Source organism: Schistocerca americana, chromosome 3 (assembly GCF_021461395.2).
Source record: "Schistocerca americana isolate TAMUIC-IGC-003095 chromosome 3, iqSchAmer2.1, whole genome shotgun sequence".
NCBI classification, from domain to species: domain Eukaryota; kingdom Metazoa; phylum Arthropoda; class Insecta; order Orthoptera; family Acrididae; genus Schistocerca; species Schistocerca americana.
In genome coordinates this window covers 736182105-736202632 of record NC_060121.1, presented here as the reverse complement: position 1 = coordinate 736202632, position 20528 = coordinate 736182105, and the positions used below count along the sequence as shown (strand labels likewise).

General features: G+C 39.5%; 1 protein-coding gene across 3 annotated transcripts in view; it reads left to right on the top strand.

Annotated features, from left to right (window-relative positions):
* The window catches only part of LOC124605492, a 398477-nt gene that overhangs the window by 283740 nt on the left and 94209 nt on the right, over positions 1-20528 (top strand). For all 3 annotated transcript variants that reach the window (XR_006978651.1, XM_047137217.1, XM_047137218.1), the window contains exons 8-10: positions 7028-7373; positions 7455-7711; positions 9631-9802. Coding sequence is in view for 2 of the 3 variants with exons in the window: in XM_047137217.1 (XP_046993173.1) it covers positions 7028-7373; positions 7455-7711; positions 9631-9802 (775 nt within the window). In the remaining variant the exon portion in view is untranslated. The remainder of the gene's footprint in view (positions 1-7027; positions 7374-7454; positions 7712-9630; positions 9803-20528) is intronic.

The window sequence follows — 20528 nt, the reverse complement described above, 5'->3', positions numbered from 1 at the left end:
TTGTATTACAAATAAGAAGACTGACAATACTTGACTTTAAATTTGCAATGATGTCGCAAGTGATGGGCAACATGCAAACAATCAAAGTCCTTTGCTGTATACAAGGTCCATGTAAAAAATGATATGGATCACATATCACTGCTATCGTAGTGCTCTCCTAGTACTGTCTTAATACTGTCCAGCTGAGGCTACCAGGAGCAGTGCTAATATTCACTTCGTCTACATGCCGCTTCTATCGTGGTGTGGTCCTTGTCAGCGGGTTATTGGCTGACCTAGTCTCACAGCGTCCTTTGCTCTTGCTTTCTTCGTCTTTGTGCTGGTACTAGTCAATATGCCAGAACATTCCTCCCCCCCCCCTTCCCCCCCAAGTGGCGGACTGTCATTATCTAGGGAGTGCGCCCAGGATGGGCGAGGCGGAAGTGTGGGCTCATTGTGGGACCAGAAGCTTGGTTGTTGGCTGCAGGGAACGTCAAGCTTCCGGCTGTACCCCACCATCCGGTCTGTGCTCTGGTGGAAATGTGCCCCTGAAAATGACCAGAAGGGTACACGTCCACCTCCTGCTGCCATGAAGCAGATGAAGGAGGCGGCAACTGCTGTGGTGTGGACAGGTCCAGCTTCATTGGCAGGATGAGAGAAGCCGGAGGAGGTGAAGGCTCTGTCTCCATGGGATCATACCGTGGTGCTGTGATGACACCCTCTGGTGGCTGCTGTGGCCAGCTGCTGTGGCCATGCTATCCTCTGGATCCATGAATCTGGGGGAAGAGAGACTGAAAGCTCATCATGTACATGACAGAGATCAAGTTGATTTTGATGGTGGGGCTGCATGCCCTCGGGACCTGAAAAAAGATACATGCAAGCACCAAGTTGACTGACGATCTCACCTAGTGCCTACCGTCTGCTGCTGCTAAAAATCCTGTAAAAGACAATATCACATGGCACGATGCAAAACCTGTGGCCTTCCTTTGGTGTCGGAAGCTGAGGAGGGTGGAGCAGTGTCTGATGGGGTGGCCGTGAAGCAATTCCACCAGCGATGGACCATCTCGTGGGTGCGAATGATGTGAGGCAAGAAACAGTTGCAATGCTTCATCCCTGGTGTGTGGAGTGAAGTTTGGCCATCTGCTGCTTGAAGGTTCTGACAGAATGTTCTGCTTCATCATTTGACTGTGAATGGAACGATGCACTAGTTAGGTGCTGTATGCCATTGCGTTCACAGAATGTTTCAAATTCATTTGACATGAACTTAGTGCTGTTGTCTGACACTATTACTTCAGGTAAACCTTCTAAGCAAAAGATTGATGATGACACCTGAATTGTGGTACATGGAGTTGTCGAGTTCATTGGCACAGCAAAAGGAAACTTGCTAAGCGAGTCAACCACAATCAACCAGTGAGTGTTCCAAAAATGTCCCACAAAGTCTATATGCACACGTTACCATAGTAATTGTGACTTAAGCCAAGCAGATAATTTTTGTGGTGGAGCGAACTGATTCTCCGCACATGTGTGACACTGTGACGTCATATGTGACACTGTGACATCATCTGTTCTGTTTGGGTGTCCATACCCTCCCAAGTACAGTGTCAATGCGCTAACTGTTTCATATCAACAATCACCCAGTGTCCTTGGTGAAGTGACTGCAACATTCTTTTTGCAAAGCTTTAGGAATCAACACATGTGAGTGTCCACTGTCATTCTGAACAAGACTAACACCTTTCTGTACAGGAAGGCTACGCTGATGTGGAAAGTATCAGTGCACTACAGAATTGTTTATGCTATGCAAGGAATGAGGCCTAGATGTGTGAGTGTATTCTAGTGAAATGTTCAAATCTAATCAGCTTCTGTGGCCTGTACAATTTTCCTGTAATTCAGCAGAAAAGATTGAAGCAATTCAGAATCCTGAGCAGTGATGTGACAACAAGATGCAGAAGAAATGTCAAAGTCTGTATCAGGGCCAGTCGGAAGACATAAAAGTGTTTCCACATTACAGTGTTGAGCTGTCAGACAATACACAGCTCATACTGGTATTGAGACAACAACGAAGCCCATGTTTGCAATTTTTGGGCAGTTCATACAGGAACCGGTTTCGTCAGATGACACAAGAACTGCATAGGCTTGTAATCTGTTACTAAGTAGAAATTTCTGCCGTAAAAATAGTGGTGGAATTTGGTGACACCATACATAATAGCCAATGCCTCATTCTAAATTTGTGAATAGTTACACTGAGCTTTGGATGACAATTTTGATGCGAAAGCAATAGGTCTGTCTCTACCACCAATTCTGTGCAAAAGCACTGCACTGATTCTGTAAGAGGAAGTGTCAACTTGCAATACCACTGGTTTGTCAGGATCAAAGTGAACTAAGCATCAATTACTGAGCAATGTAGCTTTAAGTTTTTGAAAAACTACTTGGCACTCATCTGTCCAAAGAAAGGGGACATTCTTGTGAAACAAGCAATGCAATGGAGCTGCGATGGGTGCAGCATTTGGTATAAACTGAATATAATAGTTCATTTGCCCGAAGACTGACTGCAATTCTGTGATATTACAAGGAACTTTCAAATCTCATATGGCTAACAAATGTGATGGAAGAGGATGTACACCATGACTGTTTATGACATGACCAAAATACTGCAACTCAGGTTTAAAAAACTCATAGTCATCCAGTCTACACTTTAGTCCTGCATCAGACAATACACGAAACAAAGCACATAAATTTGCAATATGTTCTTCAGGTGTACGACCTGCTACTACAATGTCGTTCAAATAGTTTGAACAGTTTGGCACTTGTGCAGTCAGCTTTTCCAAATATCATTGGAAAACGGTGAGTGCGGAAGCACTGCCAAAAGGCAAACACAAATATTTGAACAAGCCCATATGAGTATTTACTTCACACACTTTTTGATATTCTTCATTGAGCAGTATTTGAAGATACATGGTGCACAAATTAATTTTTGACACCAGACACATTGTACACGATCACATCACGCAACGTAACATCTGAATATAAAGCACTACAAGCACATTTGAATTTGCATTTCTTGTCATACCCTACGAATCTGTTACCCACTGACAATAAGTTTGTTCTGACTGTTTTCTGCAATTAAAGAATTGATGTCTAGCTGTTACCACATTCACTTGTTGGTCATAATAGTTTGTTAGCTTGTCCAACAGTTTGTCATAAGACAGTTCACTCCCAGTGGCATTAGGGAAGAGTTTTGTGATTGGGCAGAACACTGCACTTCCTACCTTTGATAATAGATGACGGCTTTTCACAGTATCTGGTATGTTGTGAACACGGAGATGTGCTTCAAACTGGGATAACCATTCGAGCTATTTCTCTTCTTGTTCAGTAAACTGTCGAAAATTTGGTATAGTAGTATTGTTGCTGTAGATGGTGCTTGTTCTATCAGGCGCACAGCATTAGCCAGTAGCTGCTGCACCTTATTGAGTAACGTGGAGATCTGTTGCATCTGGAACTGAAACATCTGCGTTAGTTGTGTGGCATCTAACACTTGCAGCTGTGGCACCTGGAGCAGTGGGTGGGAAAGGTGGGGGTGGGGGTGGGGGGCATATTGAAAGATGCAGATGCAACAAACGGACAAAGTAAGCAAACAAAGAAATTTTCTGAAATGCCCACCTAAAAACACTGATTAGCAAAAACGATGATAAACTTTTAAAGCAAAGAAAAGCCTTTACAAAGTAAAGAAAAGAAAGAATTATGGCACCAGCAAACAAAAAATTCCTTGGCCGTCAGGTGCAGGGTTTGTTTGTAAGTCTTCATTGTCAATGTGGGGTCCTGCCCACTTGTCTTGTATAGGGTTCTTAAAGGATGCTGCAGTCTCAGAATGCTATACAACAATTCAAGCAAATCACATTAATAGTTTTTACTACAAAAGAAGATTGACAATACATAACTTTGAATTTACAACAGTGTTGCAAGCGATGAGCGACATATAACAGTCAAAGTCCTTTGCTGTACATGAGATCCATTTAAGCAATCACATGTCACTGCTATCATAGTGCTCTCCTAGTACTGTGCTGATATTGTGGGAATACTGTCCGGCCAGGGCTGTCAGGAGCTGCGCTTATATTCTCTTCGGCTAGAGGGCACTTCTGTCGTGGTGTGGTCCTTGTCAGCAGGCTATTGGCTGATGTCGTCTCACAGCCTTCTTTTCTCTTACTTTCTTCCTCTTCATGCCAGTGCTTGTTGATATGCTGGAACAAGCTGTATAATGGAATGACAATAATGAAAATTTGTGCCAGACTAGGACTTGAACCCGGATTTCCTGTTTATCGTGAGCAGTCATGTTACCATTTGGCTATCAGAGCACAACACATGGCCAGACCCTAACTTCCATATGTTGTCAACCATGTGTCTGCAACTTTATGTATATTTCCACAGGGGAGACATTTTACTTGAAAGTCACTTGCCCAGTGTCAGCAGGTAAATGCCTGCTTAACTGGGTTATAATGTGCTCATCTCCCATGCAATTGGGCCCGGGTTCGATTCCTGGCCGGGCTGGAGAATTTCTCCACTAGGGAACTGGGTGTTGTGTTGTCCTGATCATCATTTCATCCTCATCACCAGTGCGCAAGTCGCCCAATGTGGCGTCGACTGAAATAAGACTTGCACTTGGCGGCCGAACCTCCCTGGATGGGGCCTCCCGGCCAACGATGCCACACGCTCATTTCATTTTTTAGCAGATAAATGTGATATTGCATTGCCTGTTTTATTCCAAATTACAATGTAATGTACCATCAGGCAAGTGATTTTCAAGTTAAACCTCTGTCCTAAGTGGGATTATACATAATGGATGTGCTAGTACAGGTTCCAAACACAGGGTTGATGACATATGGAAGTTTTGGTCTGTCTGTGAGTTGTGATCAGATACCAAATGGTAAGTTGACTGTTCATGATCGGTGGGAAATCCAGACTTGAGTCCCAGTCCGGCACAAATTTTCATAGTAGTCATACCATTATACAGCTGATGGTGGTCCATATTCGCAGCTGTGAATACATTTCATGTATTTCATGACAGCTGTGGTCACCACATGTCCGAAGGTACATTACATCATAATTTGGAATAACGTAAGGAATGCACAGCAATATCATGTTGTGGATAGTCACTGTGCAGTTATTTTAGAGACTGCTTTCAATTCTTTCATTGGTATTCCATCCCACCTTGCTGAATTTTACGTTTGTTGTGATGGTATAGCATTTTCTATACCTTTTGCTGTAGATTTGTTAAATTTACAGAAAGTTCACCATCAGATTGCTCAGTACCAAAAAAATTATCTCATCTGAATAATTTTCTAATTAATGTTTGCTTTACTTACATGTATAAAGGATTAGTTAGGCAATTCCGATATTTGAGCATGATTGATAATAGTTTTCCCATGTATCTATATCCTCTGGAAATATCACGGCTGCTAGCTGTCAGCACGTGTTTCAGCCCTAATCGCTTAGGAAAATATTTTGCAATTTTTTACATAATTAACCAAGTCAGGATTTTTGTTACATGTAAGTTGCCTGTGTAGCTGTGTTTTCCCAGCACTAGATATTTTTATTGGTTATTTTGTCAGTGAATTTTGTTGAGCTGTGTTTCACTAGCTGAATCTATGGTGGAATCAGCAGCTGTTATGACTCTTTTTCTTAATGTGATGAAAATACTAAGTCACATATAATATTGTTAATTATATTATATTATATTATACTGTATTGTATTACATATTAATATAATATTGGTAAATTCTGTCTGGGATTTTCCATTGTTTGATCATATTTTAATTTCTTTTTTTAAGTTTTTGCAACAGGCACTGGAATTTCAGCAAAAATAGTTTCATTATTTCTGCAACTAGAATTCCATACACAGATAAAATTATGATATTTTGTCTTTTCTATACAGTAGATTTCAAACATACTTTCTGTATTAATTGAATCAAAATCATGTCTTGCTTTACATTCCTTTACATTCCTGCACGGGTTACATTATTCCTACAAAAACTACCTACAATGTGTAAATTTCCAAGGGTAATTAAGAGTTTGATACGGTCTTTTATAAATCAATGTTCATTCAAGCAAAACCACATTGATGGTCAGCGTTTCTTACAGAATAATTTGCAAGTCACTAATTTTTATTTCTTTATTATTTTGATAGCTTGAAGTTAACACATTTATGTTCCAATGCATTAGGAAAGTATTTCAACATTTTTGAATATTCTTAAGGGCATCTATTTTGAAAGGTTGTTTGTAGTTTTTAAAATATGTTATAATTTCTGCATCTCTATTTCTGACTGCTAGTTTCCCTTATTACGTATGACTTTGAAAATAACACTGTACAGATTATGGAATCTAGTAAAGCCTAACTTGTGTAGATGTAGCTTATCTTGTCCTAAACATTTATTACTAATATATTTATTAGAGTGCACAAAAATTGCACCATGTCTGTTGCACTGCTGTCTGATATGGTTGTTTATTTTGTCATTGTATTTGTCATTCGCTGGCCTTCGGTGATTGTGGGTACAGTTTTTCTCCATTTTGATTGGATTTCATACTTCTTTCGCAATCTCTTCTACAATGCTGTTTCAAAGTGACATCATCCCCACATGATGAAAACAGCTTTATAGTTTTCATAGCGATTTACTTGTGGGAAAGTATTTTACTTTGTTGTCAGCATGTTTTTGATGTGATTATTTAGTAAAATGTAGAGAGAACACAATTTGTAGACAGATGTATTTTGTCTGGTGATAGTTATACTTCTTTGACCTGTGTTTGTTGATTCACAATCATCATGTAGCTTGTTTCATCCTTGTAACACTAGACAGCAAGTCACTGCATTGAGGAATCATTGATGCATGATTGATAATAAACATACCCTCACAGTCCGCTTATATTTACATGAATTACTAGAAAAAGAAATCTTTTTAATTTTTTACATTATTCTTAAAATTGTACGAATCCAGCTGCTTTGTTTTCGGCAAAAATTTGATGACATATTGCACATATATTGATAAATGTCTTCTGTTAACAGGGACACTAAAAATGAGAGCAATCCTAATGAAATAATTTCATTGCCATGGATATGTGGGACACTCTCCCATTACCAGGAGGGAAAGAACAAATGGAAAGAGCCAATGTTTACTGCTGCAGTTATCTACAGGTATCCAATTGTAGGTCGTATTGTCTTCCGTCAGCCAAAAGACAAACCTTGGGCTGATACTACAGTGATAGTGGAATATTTAATACATGCAGATGGAACATCACAAAATAATACTGAGGAACATCGCTGGATGGTGCATGATTTGCCACCTGGAAAAGATTTCTATAACTGGACTGGTCGCTGCTTGAGTGCTGGTCACGTATACAATCCATTTGAGGCAAGTAGTAATTACTGATACACCCTCTTACTGTAACTTCCACTTATTTTTATTACTTTTTATTTTCATTGACTTGTACAGGTGAATCTTCAATCAAAAAATTCTGAATCACCATGCACATTAGAGAAATCTGGCTATTGTCGAGTAGGTGAACTATCAATACGTCATGGCACACTAAGCATTGCTGGACGCAAATCTGAAAGTAATAAATTAACATGCCGTCTGTATACTGACACTCATCTTCCTCTTTCTGGACCTGGAAGTATACTTGGAAGGTCTCTAGTAATTTATGATGACCATGGGCCAAAAGCTAGAGGAGAACGTCTTGCATGTTCACCGTGAGTATTGTGAAATGTACAAATTTGTTGGCACAATTAACAAATCATTTTACCTCTCAAAGTTCTCTTTTTTTCTTTCACCAATATTACAAGTCAAGTTTTTTTGTGGTGCAAACATTCTCTCTCTCTCTCTCTCTCTCTCTCTCTCTCTCTCTCTCTCTCTCTCTCTCTCTCTCTCTCTCTCTGTGTGTGTGTGTGTTTTAAATAATGGATATCAGTGGTGATGAAGATAGCAACTTTCCCCATGGAAAATGGCCTTGAGATTAATCAAGAATTTGTAAGATCCAATCCTATTAATTATGAGTAATGTGTTGGCAGTAAGTTTCTACAGTCAGGAAGTGATATTTATTCCACATTCACATAGGAGAATCTCAGAACTGACTCCCAAGTTTATCAACATATGTGAACTGAATCAGAATAAGCCTATACATTTTCAAATCAGTGGTGCAGGTTTGTTGCTTTTGGATACTATTTTCAGCAACTTTATCACTTGCTATGCTTATCTGAAGAGACATAAATGTTTTGTATTTTTCTTGCATAACTGAGAATGTGAATGTGCCACCAACTGTCATAAATTGACTTAGTTAACTGAACAACAAACAAAATGAGCATTAATACTGGTAGTGGGTTACTGAAATGACATGAAAATGTAAATATGGGACCATAAAATTAAATAAGCTCTTTTTGAATACCCTTAACAATTAACAATCAAACAAAACTTGTGAGTCAGTAGAGCACTTCCCTGTTAAAGGCAGCCCAAAAATAAATAGCAACTACAAAACAAAATCCAGTGTTTCAACCAATTTGGAATAGTCTCCTTAATGTAGGGAAACAGGGGAGGAGGGTGGGGGCCTCAATTTTTTTTGGTGGTGGCATGTTCTATACAGTGCATCTTATATCAGTTGCTATGTGACAATGTAACTGTTACTCTTCTAGAGTGTCACTGGGCAGCTCATAGTCAAGAGGCTTGGGGACTGGGACAGTCTAACAACATGCCAGAATAGTGGCATTGATTATAATATAATGACCAAAGCAGGACACAGTCTATAGGAAAGAATACCTTTTTTAACAAGAAATTTTGTCACTATTGTTTTGATCAGCTAGCTTAGTCCTCTTTGGGGTGACAAGAGAGGATTCCAAATGTTGGAAATTCTTAACTCAATCTGGAGCATAATAAAAAAAAAATGATTGACAGCTAGTTACTTAAAGGGCAGTTGTTATAGCAAAAACTATGAGTGAACAGGCTCGACCGAACATTCTACTAGCCATTGCCATACCACTCAGTTACTTCAGGTGCTGAATGCAAGGTCAGTCTAGGGTCGCTCTTGCAGCTTTTAGTGTAATTAGTTGCAATTAGTTTCTGCTATGTACTTTCTTTATCCATGTGGAATGTTTATTTAACGTAACATAATCACTAAAACTCACAGAGAAAGTATGCAGCAGAGCAATAAGTCACTTACAACATTGCAAAGCAACTCTGTACTCCATGTTAAAAGTGAGCATCTGAATGTATCAGTGCAGAACCACACAGCTGTTCCAACCATGGCCACATTATGCCCACAGGTAACAATGAGCTGATAACATTGCCCAGTTTCGTAAAAAACTTTCCATCACTTTCTTATTCCAATCCAGAATTACTAGTACTTTGATAAGGTTCCTGAAAATCATCAATGACTTGCAATGACCACAGTTCAGTATATTATATTGTGGAGCACTGTATTTGACTTGTAGTTGTATTAGCCATATTTAAAAAAAAAATGTTCTTCTGCAAATCTGTAAAAGGAAGCCTCGAATACTTCTGGCAAACTGAGTACGATGTCACAGACAATGAGGCATAACTGTGAATATCATCATACTAATACCAATGTACACTTATATAAAAATTAATAACTGACTAATCAGTATGTTTCATTTTCCAGGATAACAGCAGTTTACAGGCGCAAAGCTGTTGTGAAAGATTGGTTTGGCAATGGTTTGTTGCCATCTATAAAAGGAAAACTAGAATACTTCCAGCAAACTGAGTATGATATCACCGACATTGAGGCAAATATTGAAGGACTTGAAGACACAAATGGTTTTCATATTCATGTTGTAAGTGATAAATATTTGACAACCTGCCTGTTGGCTTTTGTCTCAGGTTCTTCGGCTGAAATTCGTCTGAGGATTTTTCTGAAGTTTTGCCAGCACAAGTGGCTGGCACTGTCAAAGCTTTACCGTCCATTGCTGCTGGTAGACTGGAGCTGAGCTCGCAGCCATAGACTATGTGCAAGTGGCATGCCAGTGTCCAAGGGCTTCTCTCTGGTCATTTCTGGTGCTATTCTCCTCCTGCTACCTGCAACGGTCACTCATTGCAGCACAGGAATCCAGTATCTGTTTACCTTTAGGCTTTCTTCTTTCTTATTGAAGCTACTCTTGTGTTTGTGTATTTGTGTATCTGAAAAAGCAGATGTGATAGCTCTTCTCTGCAGCGAGAACTTCCATGTCAGTGAATTTTACTATGTGGTTAGCCTCACTCAGTGCCTGCTCTGCTATGGCCGATTTCTCCACCTGCCTCAACTTGCAATGTCGCTCATGTTCTGTGAACTAGGTGTTGATTGATCGCCCAGTCATTCCCATATAAATTTGTGTGGAATACAAAACAGTTAATCAAGACATCTTCTCTGCCGGAGGACATACAGAATAACCTGGGCAACACAAAAGCCCTACCACCTCGACTGTACAGATTACCGAAGATCCATAAGAACAATGTTCCAGTAAGACCAATTTTTAATGCTCTTGGCTCACCAACACATAGACTGGCAAAACACGTGGCCTCTCTGCTCCAGCCACACATTCTGCAAGAGGCACTGGAATTTCAACAAAAATAGTTTCATTATTTCCACACTTATAGTTCTATACACAGATAAAATTACGATATTTTGTCCTTTCTATACAGTAGCTTTCAAACATACTTTCTGCATTAATTGGATCAAAATCATGTCTTGCTTTACATCCCATTTACCCTTACACAAATGAAAAAGATCCTGTACGGGTTACAGTATTCCTACAAAAACTACTTACAAAGTGTAAATTTCCAAAGGCAATTAAGATTTTGATACTGTCCTTTATAAACCAATGTTCATTCAAGCAAAACCACCTTGATGGTCAGCGTTTCTTACAGAATAATTTGCAAGTCATTAATTTTTATTTCTTTATTATTTTGATAGGTTGAAGTTAACACATTTATGTTCCAATGCATTAGGAAAGTATTTCAACATTTTTGAATATTCTTAAGGGCATCTATTTTGCAAGGTTGTTTGTAGTTTTTAAAATATGTTACTAATTTCTACATCCCTATTTCTGATTGCTAGTTTCCCTGACAAATACATTAAGGACTCAGGACATATCATTGAGAAGCTGAAGAAACTATAACTTGCCTTAAATGACATCCTGGTCAGCTTTGATGTTGTTTCTTTGTTTACAAAAGTGCCACTCAGTGAATCTATGGAGCACATTGGTTCCATATTTCTGCAAAACATCACCAAGTTCTTTCATGCATGTCTCACCATGATCTATTTCACATGGAATGACAACTTCTGTGAATAGCTGGAAGGCATCATCATGGGTAGTCCACTTTGTCCAGTGGTGACCAACTTCTTCATGGAACATTTTGGAGCATAGACACTGGACTGGGCACCTTGTAAACCTAGGGGGTGGTACAGATACATCAATGACACTCTAGTTGTGTGTAGCCATGGTGAGGAACAGCTCAGTGACTTCCTGAGACACTTGAATGGCCACCATGCCAAAGTAAAATTTACCATGAAAGTGGAAAACAACAAACAACTACCAATTCTATATGTGCTGATCACAAGGGATGGTGAAAGCCTGGGACATAGTGTGTATTAAAAATCGACACACATGCACCAATACCTGCATAAACTGTCAAATCACCACCCGAGATAGAAAAGGGGCTTGATTAATTTGCTCGTAATGTGAGCAAGACAAATATGTCCGTCACAACATCTCTGGCACGAAATGTAACACCTGGAGTGTTTTCTGAGGAGCAGTGGGTACTCCACAAATTATATTAGAAGTATAGCTACACTCATAATGTGAGCAAGACAAATATGTGAGCCGCAGCACCTCAGGCATGAAATGCAAAATCTGGAAAGTGTTCTAAGGAGCAATGGGTATTCCACAAGCTATATTAGAAGTATAATAGTGTCACACACTCGGTGAAGTGACACAATGGGAAAAGAAATGTTGGGTGTGGTCTTCCTGCCATACATTCCCAGAGTGACAGAATTGGCTGTATATTTTACAAACACAGCACTAAGATTATTTACAAACTGACAAAAAAGATCAAAGAGTGTCTCAGATTGGCAAAGGAGAAAAGGGACCCAGTGGAAATGTCGGGACTATACCACATACCATGCATATGTGGAAAAGTTTATACTGGAATGACTGGATGATCAGTCAACATCAGGTTCATAGAACATAAGTGACATTGCAATTTGCGACAAGTGAATAAATCGGTCGTGTCAGAGCAGGCGCTGAGTGAGGCAAAACACATAGTAAAATTCACCAACATGGAAGTTCTGGCTGTAGAGAAGAGCTATCACACCCGTTTTTTCAGAGAAGATATACAAATACACAAACGCAAGAATAGCTTCAACAAGAAAGAAGAAAGCCTCAAGGTAAACAGATCCTGGATTCCCATGCTGTGGCAAGTGACTATTGCAGGTAGCAGAACAGCACCACAAATGACCAGAGAAGAGCCCTTGGACGTTGGCAGCTGCAAGCTCAGCTTCCGTCCACCACTAGCAATGGAGGGTGAAGCTTTGACAATGCTAGCCACTCGTGGTAGCGAAACATCAGAAAAATCATCAGACAAATATCAGCCAAAGAACCCCAGACAGAAGCCAACAGGTAGTTTGTAAACAAGTGGAAACAAAAGCCTTAACGATTTTGTGATAAATATTTGTTTAATTTATGGGTTTTTATCTAGTAAGATTTAAATGAACATCTGTAAGCTAAGAAATCTATTTTATCGGTTAAATGAGAGGTTGAAGGCAGTTAATTCCAGAACCCTATGTGAGTTGTGCTGAATCAGATAAACAGTAACTTCCTTAAGTGCCAAATAATGTATCAAAAGCTATGTCATCAACAGCTCTTGTGTGCTTCTAGGAGTAGTGAAATGTGTCACTGAGTAACTGCAGTGAATAATATTGACTCAATGCAGTTTCATATCTAAAAATTTATTTGATATTATATATAAAAACAAAGATGAGGTGACTTTTCCGCTCCCGGGATTGGAATGACTCCTTACCCTCTCCCTTAAAACCCACTTCCTTTCGTCTTCCCCTCTCCTTCCCTCTTTCCTGATGAGGCAACAGTTTGTTGCGAAAGCTTGAATTTTGTGTGTATGTTTGTGTTTGTTTGTGCGTCTATCGACCTGCAAGCGCTTTCGTTCGGTAAGTCACCTCTTCTTTGTTTTTATATATAATTTTTCCCACGTGGAATGTTTCCCTCTATTATATTAATTTATTTGATATTTTTCACAAATGTAAGTTTAAAAGAAAGCAGAAACCATGCACTATGCACCAAACATACAAAATTTCAAGAACAGTGAAAACACAGATAGGTATGACAGGATTTAAGTTTGTTGGACAAATGATAGATCTCTGATGACCTTTATCTGCAACACAGATTAAATTACATCCAAATCTTTGACCACTAAATTCAACAGTTTCTTATTACTAGCATCTGAAAACATACAGGCAAAAAATGAGCCACAGAGAACAGATTTATTAAATTTACTTAAAAAGACACTGCATTTTCCAACAGCAGATATCAATTTTGCCAGTTCGACTGTTAAAGAATTCTCAAACATTATTAGGTCACTGAATAGCAGTAACTTCTATGATGACACTTTGACCAACATACTAAAATCATCTACTGACCTTATACATTCGTATTGAATTACCTGTTTTGAGGTTTACTTCCTGAAAGAACAAATGTGCAGCTGTAATAGCCATTTGAAAGTGGAGAAAAGCATGTGACCTCTAATTATATACCCATCTCCCTCCTTCTCATTTCCACTTTTCTAACAATAAGCTCGTAACAACTGCTTAATCTGGCTCCTGTAAAAGATTATCTACAGAAAAAGAAATATATCACCTCAAAAACTGCATTCTGTTAGAGCTAAACATGAAAAAATTATTCTGTTACTGTTTCCCGTGACCTTTCCAAAGCTTACAATTATGTAGGTCATAAAATTTTGCCACAGAAACAAATGTACTGATGTTAAAGCCCTCTCTCTCTCCCCCCCCCCTACCTTTTTTCTTGTAAGACTCATAACTCAACAACAGAAAACATAAAGACTACATTAATAAATGGTACCATGGGAATGAAACTAAGTTTGGACTGTGGAAACATTAAACATGATGTCCCACAGTGATCAATACTTGGACAACTCCTACTCTTGACTTACAAAAATTTTTTTAGCAAAGACAATGGAAGACTCTTCAAAAAGGAAGTTTTAGCTGATGATACTGATGAAGGACCGAAACAAGTCCATTGAGCCTTAAGCTTAAAAAAATTATGTTTTGCTATTCCAAAGAAATAAAATTTACCTACTGGCACCCAAGTGGATATCAATGAGAACATACTAAATGTGTGAAATTCTTAGGTGCCAAGATGAATAACAAACTGACTTGGCACTAGCACATTAATAAATTAAGCAAAAATTTAGTAATACTTGCTTTTCTTTTAGAAATGTTATGTGCTGATCTGCAGATGGTATTGGTAGCATACTTTCACTCAGTACTGTCCTGTGGCAATACAGCCAAGGCAAAAATTATATGCCAGTGCATTTATGCTCTAACAGTATTTGTGATTAATAACTGTCTGGTTAGTCATGAATGTTAAAGCGCCGCTTCTGGGATGAGGAGGTGTGCTAGCTTCATATCGAATATGCATAATGAATTAATGATGAGTGTCAGATGTGCTGGCTTCTTATCAAATATGCATGATGGATTAATGATGAAGGTCAGCATGCTGGCTAGCTTGGACATGGTTTTTAGGCAGTTTCCTACACCCCATTACGTGAATGCCAGTCTGGTATCCACCTCATTTACACAATCTGCAAACATTTAGAAAATATTCACTCACTTAACATGAATGATATTACATTCAAACAATTGTGGTACACTTTTTCCATCCTGGGAGGTAATGGGTTGGCAATAGGAAGGGAATCTGCCCATCCCTTAAATTAACCATGCCAAATCCATTTAGAATTGCCAAACCTGTGCTAATGTGGAACAAAGGCACAAGAAAAAAGAAGGCATTTGTGATTAGTAATCAGAGCGAATTTAGCATCAACTGTGGAACTTACAACAGTAATACTAGAAGTGAAAGTAATTCCCATATAGATTATGTGTACCTGTCAGGAGTTCAGAATGTAGTCTTTAAAGGTAGCCAGGAGACATCAGAAAAGAAATTGGAAATACTCACACGTTTAAAAAGTGCAAGAGTCCTTATTACCCATTCCTGTATAACTTATCAGAATATCCTGACCTTAAGATGTGAATTTCGACTAACGCTAATGTACAAAATAAATAGAGTTGAACTTTTCTACTAACTGTATATCAACAGCTAATAGTGTTCTGTCAGATCACTAAAGTTACATAAGTCTTAGTGTAAAGTATCAAATAAGAGGAGGACGAAGAGCAACTTTTTTCAATGTAACTGCCTTCTTCTAAGATAGCAGTATACAGTTAATATCCTTAATTATCAATATGAGACAGTTATTACTACACATAATTGCTTGTTAATAAACTTTACAGATCTTGCCTACAAAGACTACCTCTGCCTGTTGACGAATAACTGAACTCCTAACTTACAGAACACAATATGTGTGTGAATGAGTGAATTACTGAACTTCACTCTAAAGAGGAGTTGCTCACCATTTGGTGAAACAGGAATGTATATAGACATGAATAACAGTAATAATGTTATAATGGCATAGATTTCTGATTTGCAGTGAGGAGGCTCACAAATTTCAGGAATCAAGTCACAAATAATAATGGAATGACTGAGATTTGGATTCAGATGATAACATGGAGCTTATTGATGGTTCACAAACAAAAACTAAAAAGAAATAAAATCTCAAAATGCAGATGGAAAATAAAGAAAACAAAAAGAAAGTGTGGGGTGCACACAAGGTTTTTTTTAGATTAGGCAACTCTTCATCTATTCCAGATAATGATAACTGCAGGAAACTCAGAAGTATCAATGTGAGATTGAAAGAAATGCATCCCATAGATGAGAGTATTAAAATCCTGATGGTAAACTGCTGAAGCATTCTCAACAAAGTGCCAGAGTTTGAAGCATACATGAAAAGCAATGAAGCTCACATAATACTAGACACAGAAAGCTATCGAAACCTGAAATTGATAGCAGTGAGATTTATGGGGAAAATTTAGGTATATATCAAAAGGATAGACAATTGGGAAATGGAGATGATGTATTTGTTGCTGTATAGAAGAAACTCAGATCCACCAAGATGGAAACTGAAGCTACATGTGAGGTCATTAGGGCAAGACTCAGTATTAGAGGTGGGCATAAAATTATAATTGGGTCCTTTTATCATCCAACAGACTCATCTCCTGTTGTAACTGAAAATTACATCGAAACTGGTGTCAGTGATCATGACGTGATTGTGGTAACAATGATTACCAAAGTACAAAACACAACTAAAACAAGCAGAAAGATATATATGTTCAGTAAACTAGATTTTAAAAAAATCAGTAGTGTCATATATCACTGAGGAACTCGAAACTTTCAACACATGGCAGGAGCATGTAGAGAACTATGGCTCAAGTTTAAAAGAACAGTTGACCATGCATTGGACAGATATGTACCCTGTAGAACAGTTCATGATGGGAGGGAATCTCTGTGGTGTCAGTCACTGTAAAGAAACTTCTAAAGAAACAGAGATTACTGCATAATAAGTGCAGGGTTACAGATAGAGAGATGCTGAAAGAAATGCATTTGGCTGTCAAGTGAGCAATGCATGATGCCTTCAGTGACTACTGTAGCAAACTATTGTCAAGTGATGTTTCACAGAACCCAAAGAAATTCTGATCATATGTAAAGGCTGTTAGTGGAACCAAAGTTAGTTTCGAGTCCTTAGTGATCGAGACAGGAACTGAAACTGAGGGTAGCAATCAGAAGCTGAAATGCATAGTCATCTGTCCTCTGTTTTTGTTTTGAACGGCGAGTGTCTGTTGGTCACAGCCAGTGTGCTCCCTGCCGCCATTGGATAAGCAGCTGCCAGCAGCAAGTCCTGTACTCTTAGCTCACTTATTTGTTACATAGTTTAATTCTTTATTTCTTTACATGTTTTTGGGTACTTGCATTGTTTAATTCATAAATTTTGGGCGTATTATAGTATTTGAGAGTTGTAGCATTGTGTTTTAGTACCTGAATAGTGTAAAATCGCGTAGTCTCCTTCTGCCGCCGAGCAGTGTGTCAGCAGTGCGCAAGTAGCAGCATTACTGCATTTATTAGGCAATCTTGTATTTTAATAACCATTTAAATTTTGTGTCAAATTGTTTGTGCTCTCTGTAGATTAGTTCAGATGTTCTTTGCACAACAGTATTTAGCATGGATAGGGACTGCGACTGCTGTGTTTGGATGCAGGCTGAGTTGGCATTCCTTCGCTCCCAGCTTCAGGCAGTGTTGGCTTCGGTCACACAGCTTGAGGCTGTTGCCAATGGGCATCACTGTGTGGGTCCGGACGGGGGTTTGTCGGGGACGGCCAGCTTGTCCCAAGCTTCCCCCAATCAGACTATGGCTGTGGCTGCCCGGGGTACTGCCCACATTGAGGCTGACCCCTCACCCGTGGTAGAGTGGGAGGTCATCTCGAGGAGTGGCAGGGGGCGAAAGACATTCCAGAGGGCTGAACGGAAGGCCTATCCATTTTGTCTGACGAACCAGTTTCAGGCTCTGTCTCCGGCTGATACTGATCTTTGGCCGGATATGGCTGCTTGTCCTGTTCCAGAGGTTGCCTCTCAATCTGCAAGATCCAGGCGGTCGCAGAGGGTGGGCTTACTGGTAGTTGGGAGCTCCAACGTCAGGCACGTAATGGGGCCCCTTAGGGATATGGCTGCAAGGCAGGGGAAGAAAACCAATGTGCACTCCTTGTGCATACTGGGGCAGGGAGGGGGAGGGGGGGGGGGTCATTCCAGATGTGGAAAGGGTCCTTCCGGATTCCATGAAGGGTACAGGGTGCACCCATCTGCAGGTGGTAGCTCATGTCGGCACCAATGATGTGTGTCGCTATGGATTGATGGATTGGAGGAAATCCTCTCTGGCTTCCAGCGGCTATTTGATTTGGTGAAGACTGCCAGTCTTGCTAGTGGGATGAAAGCAGAGCTCACCATCTGCAGCATCGTCGACAGGACTGACTGTGGACCTTTGGTACAGAGCCGAGTGGAGGGTCTGAATCAGAGGCTGAGACAGTTCTGCGACCATGTGGGCTGCAGATTCCTCAACTTGCATCATAGGGTGGTGGGGTTTCGGGTTCCACTGGATAGGTCAGGAGTCCACTACACCCAGCAGTCAGCTACATGGGTAGCAGGGGCTGTGTGGCATGGACTGGGCGGTTTTTTAGGTTAGATGGCCTCGGGCAAGTCCAGAAAGGGCAACAGCCTCAAAGGGTGCTGGGAAAAGTCAGGACATGCAGGGACCAAGCAGCAATTGGTATTGTAATTGTAAACTGCTGAAGCTGCGTTGGTAGAGTACCGGAACCTCAAGTGCTGATAGAAAGCACCGAAGCTGAAATTGTTATAGGTACGGAAAGCTGGCTGAAGCCAGAGATAAATTCTGCCAAAATTTTACAAAGGCACAGATGGTGTTTAGAAAGGATAGATCGCATGCAACCAGTGGTAGCGTGTTTGTCCCTGTCAGTAGTAGTTTATCCTGTAGTGAAATAGAAGTGGATAGTTCCTGTGAATTATTATGGGTGGAGGTTATACTCAACAACCAAGCTAGGTTAATAATTGGCTCCTTTTACCGACCTCCCGACTCAGCAGCATTAGTGGCAGAACAACTGAGAGAAAATCTGGAATACATTTTATATAAATTTCCTCAGCATGTTATAGTCTTAGGTGGAGATTTCAATTTACCAGATATAGACTGGGACACTCAGATGTTTAGGATGGGTGGTATGGGTGGTAGAGACAGAGCATCGAGTGACATTATACTGAGTTCACTATCCCAACTTTTCGACTCTGTAAGCGCAGAACAGGGAATCAGTGATCATAAGGCCATTGCAGCATCCCTGAATATGGAAGTAAATAGGAATATAAAAAAAGGGAGAAAGGTTTATCTGTTCAGCAAGAGTAATAGGAGGCATATTTGAGACTACCTAACAGATCAAAATGAAAATTTCTGATCCGACACTGACAATGTTGAGTGTTTATGGAAAAAGTTCAAGGCAATTGTAAAATGCGTTTTAGACAGGTACATGCCGAGTAAAACTGTGAGGGATGGGAAAAACCCACCGTGGTTCAACAACAAAGTTAGGAAACTACTGTGAAAGCAAAGAGAGCTTCACTGCAAGTTTAAACGCAGCCAAAACCTCTCAGACAAACAGAAGCTAAATGATGTCGAAGTTAGCGTAAGGAGAAGAGGGAGCCTTTATTGTATGATTATCAATTTGTTGTATTATATATTGTGAGCTCAAACATAAAGAGGCAACTTGAAAAAATGACCTCCTCAGTGCCAACCAGCATGGATTTTGAAAACATCAATCATGTGAAACCCAACTCGCACTTTTCTCACGCGACATAATGAAAACTTTAGGTCAAGGACACCAGGTAGATGAAGTGTTTCTTGAGTTCTGAAAAGCATTTGACTTAGTACCACACCTATGCTTATTGTCAAAAGTGTGATCATATGGGATATCAAGTGAAATTTGTGACTAGATTGAGTATTTTTTGGTAGGGAGGACACAGCATGTTATCTTCAATGGAGAGTCATCGTCAGATGTAGAAGTAACTTCGGGTGTGCCCCAGAGAAGTGTGTTGTGATCCTTGCTGTTCATTTTGTATGTTAATGATCTCGGCAGACAATATTAATAATAAAATTGTGGTTTTTGTAGATGATTCCATTATCTATAATGAAGTAATATCTGAAAGAAACTGCATAAATATTCATTCAGATCTTGATAAGATTTAAACATAGTGTAGAGATTGGCAACTTGCTCTAAATGTTCAGAAATGTCAAATTTTGCACTTCATGAAATGAAAAACCATAGTATTCTATGATTACAATATTAATGAGACACTGTTGGAATCAGTCAACTCATACAAATACGTGGGTGTAAGGCTTTGTAGGAATATGAAATTGAATGATCACATATGTTCAGTCATGGGTAAATCAGGTGATAGACTTGAGATTGCTTACAAATCACTCTTGCGACCAGTTCTAGAACATTTCTCAAGCATGTGTGACCCGTAATGGATAGGACTTACAGGGGATATTGAATGTGTGTAGAAAAGGGCAGCATGAATGGTCACAGGTTTGTTTAATGTGTGGGAGAGTGTCACAGAGATTCTGAAGGAACTGAAGAGAAAGACTCGTGAAGATGGATGTAAACTATCCCAAGAAAGTCTATTAACAAAGTTTCAAGAACCGGCTTTAAATGATTACTCTGGGAATATACAGTCACCTACATATCGCTCCTGTAAGTATAGTAAGGCTAAGATTAGAATAATTACTGCATGCACAGAGGCATTCAATCATTCTTCCCATGCTCTATGCATGA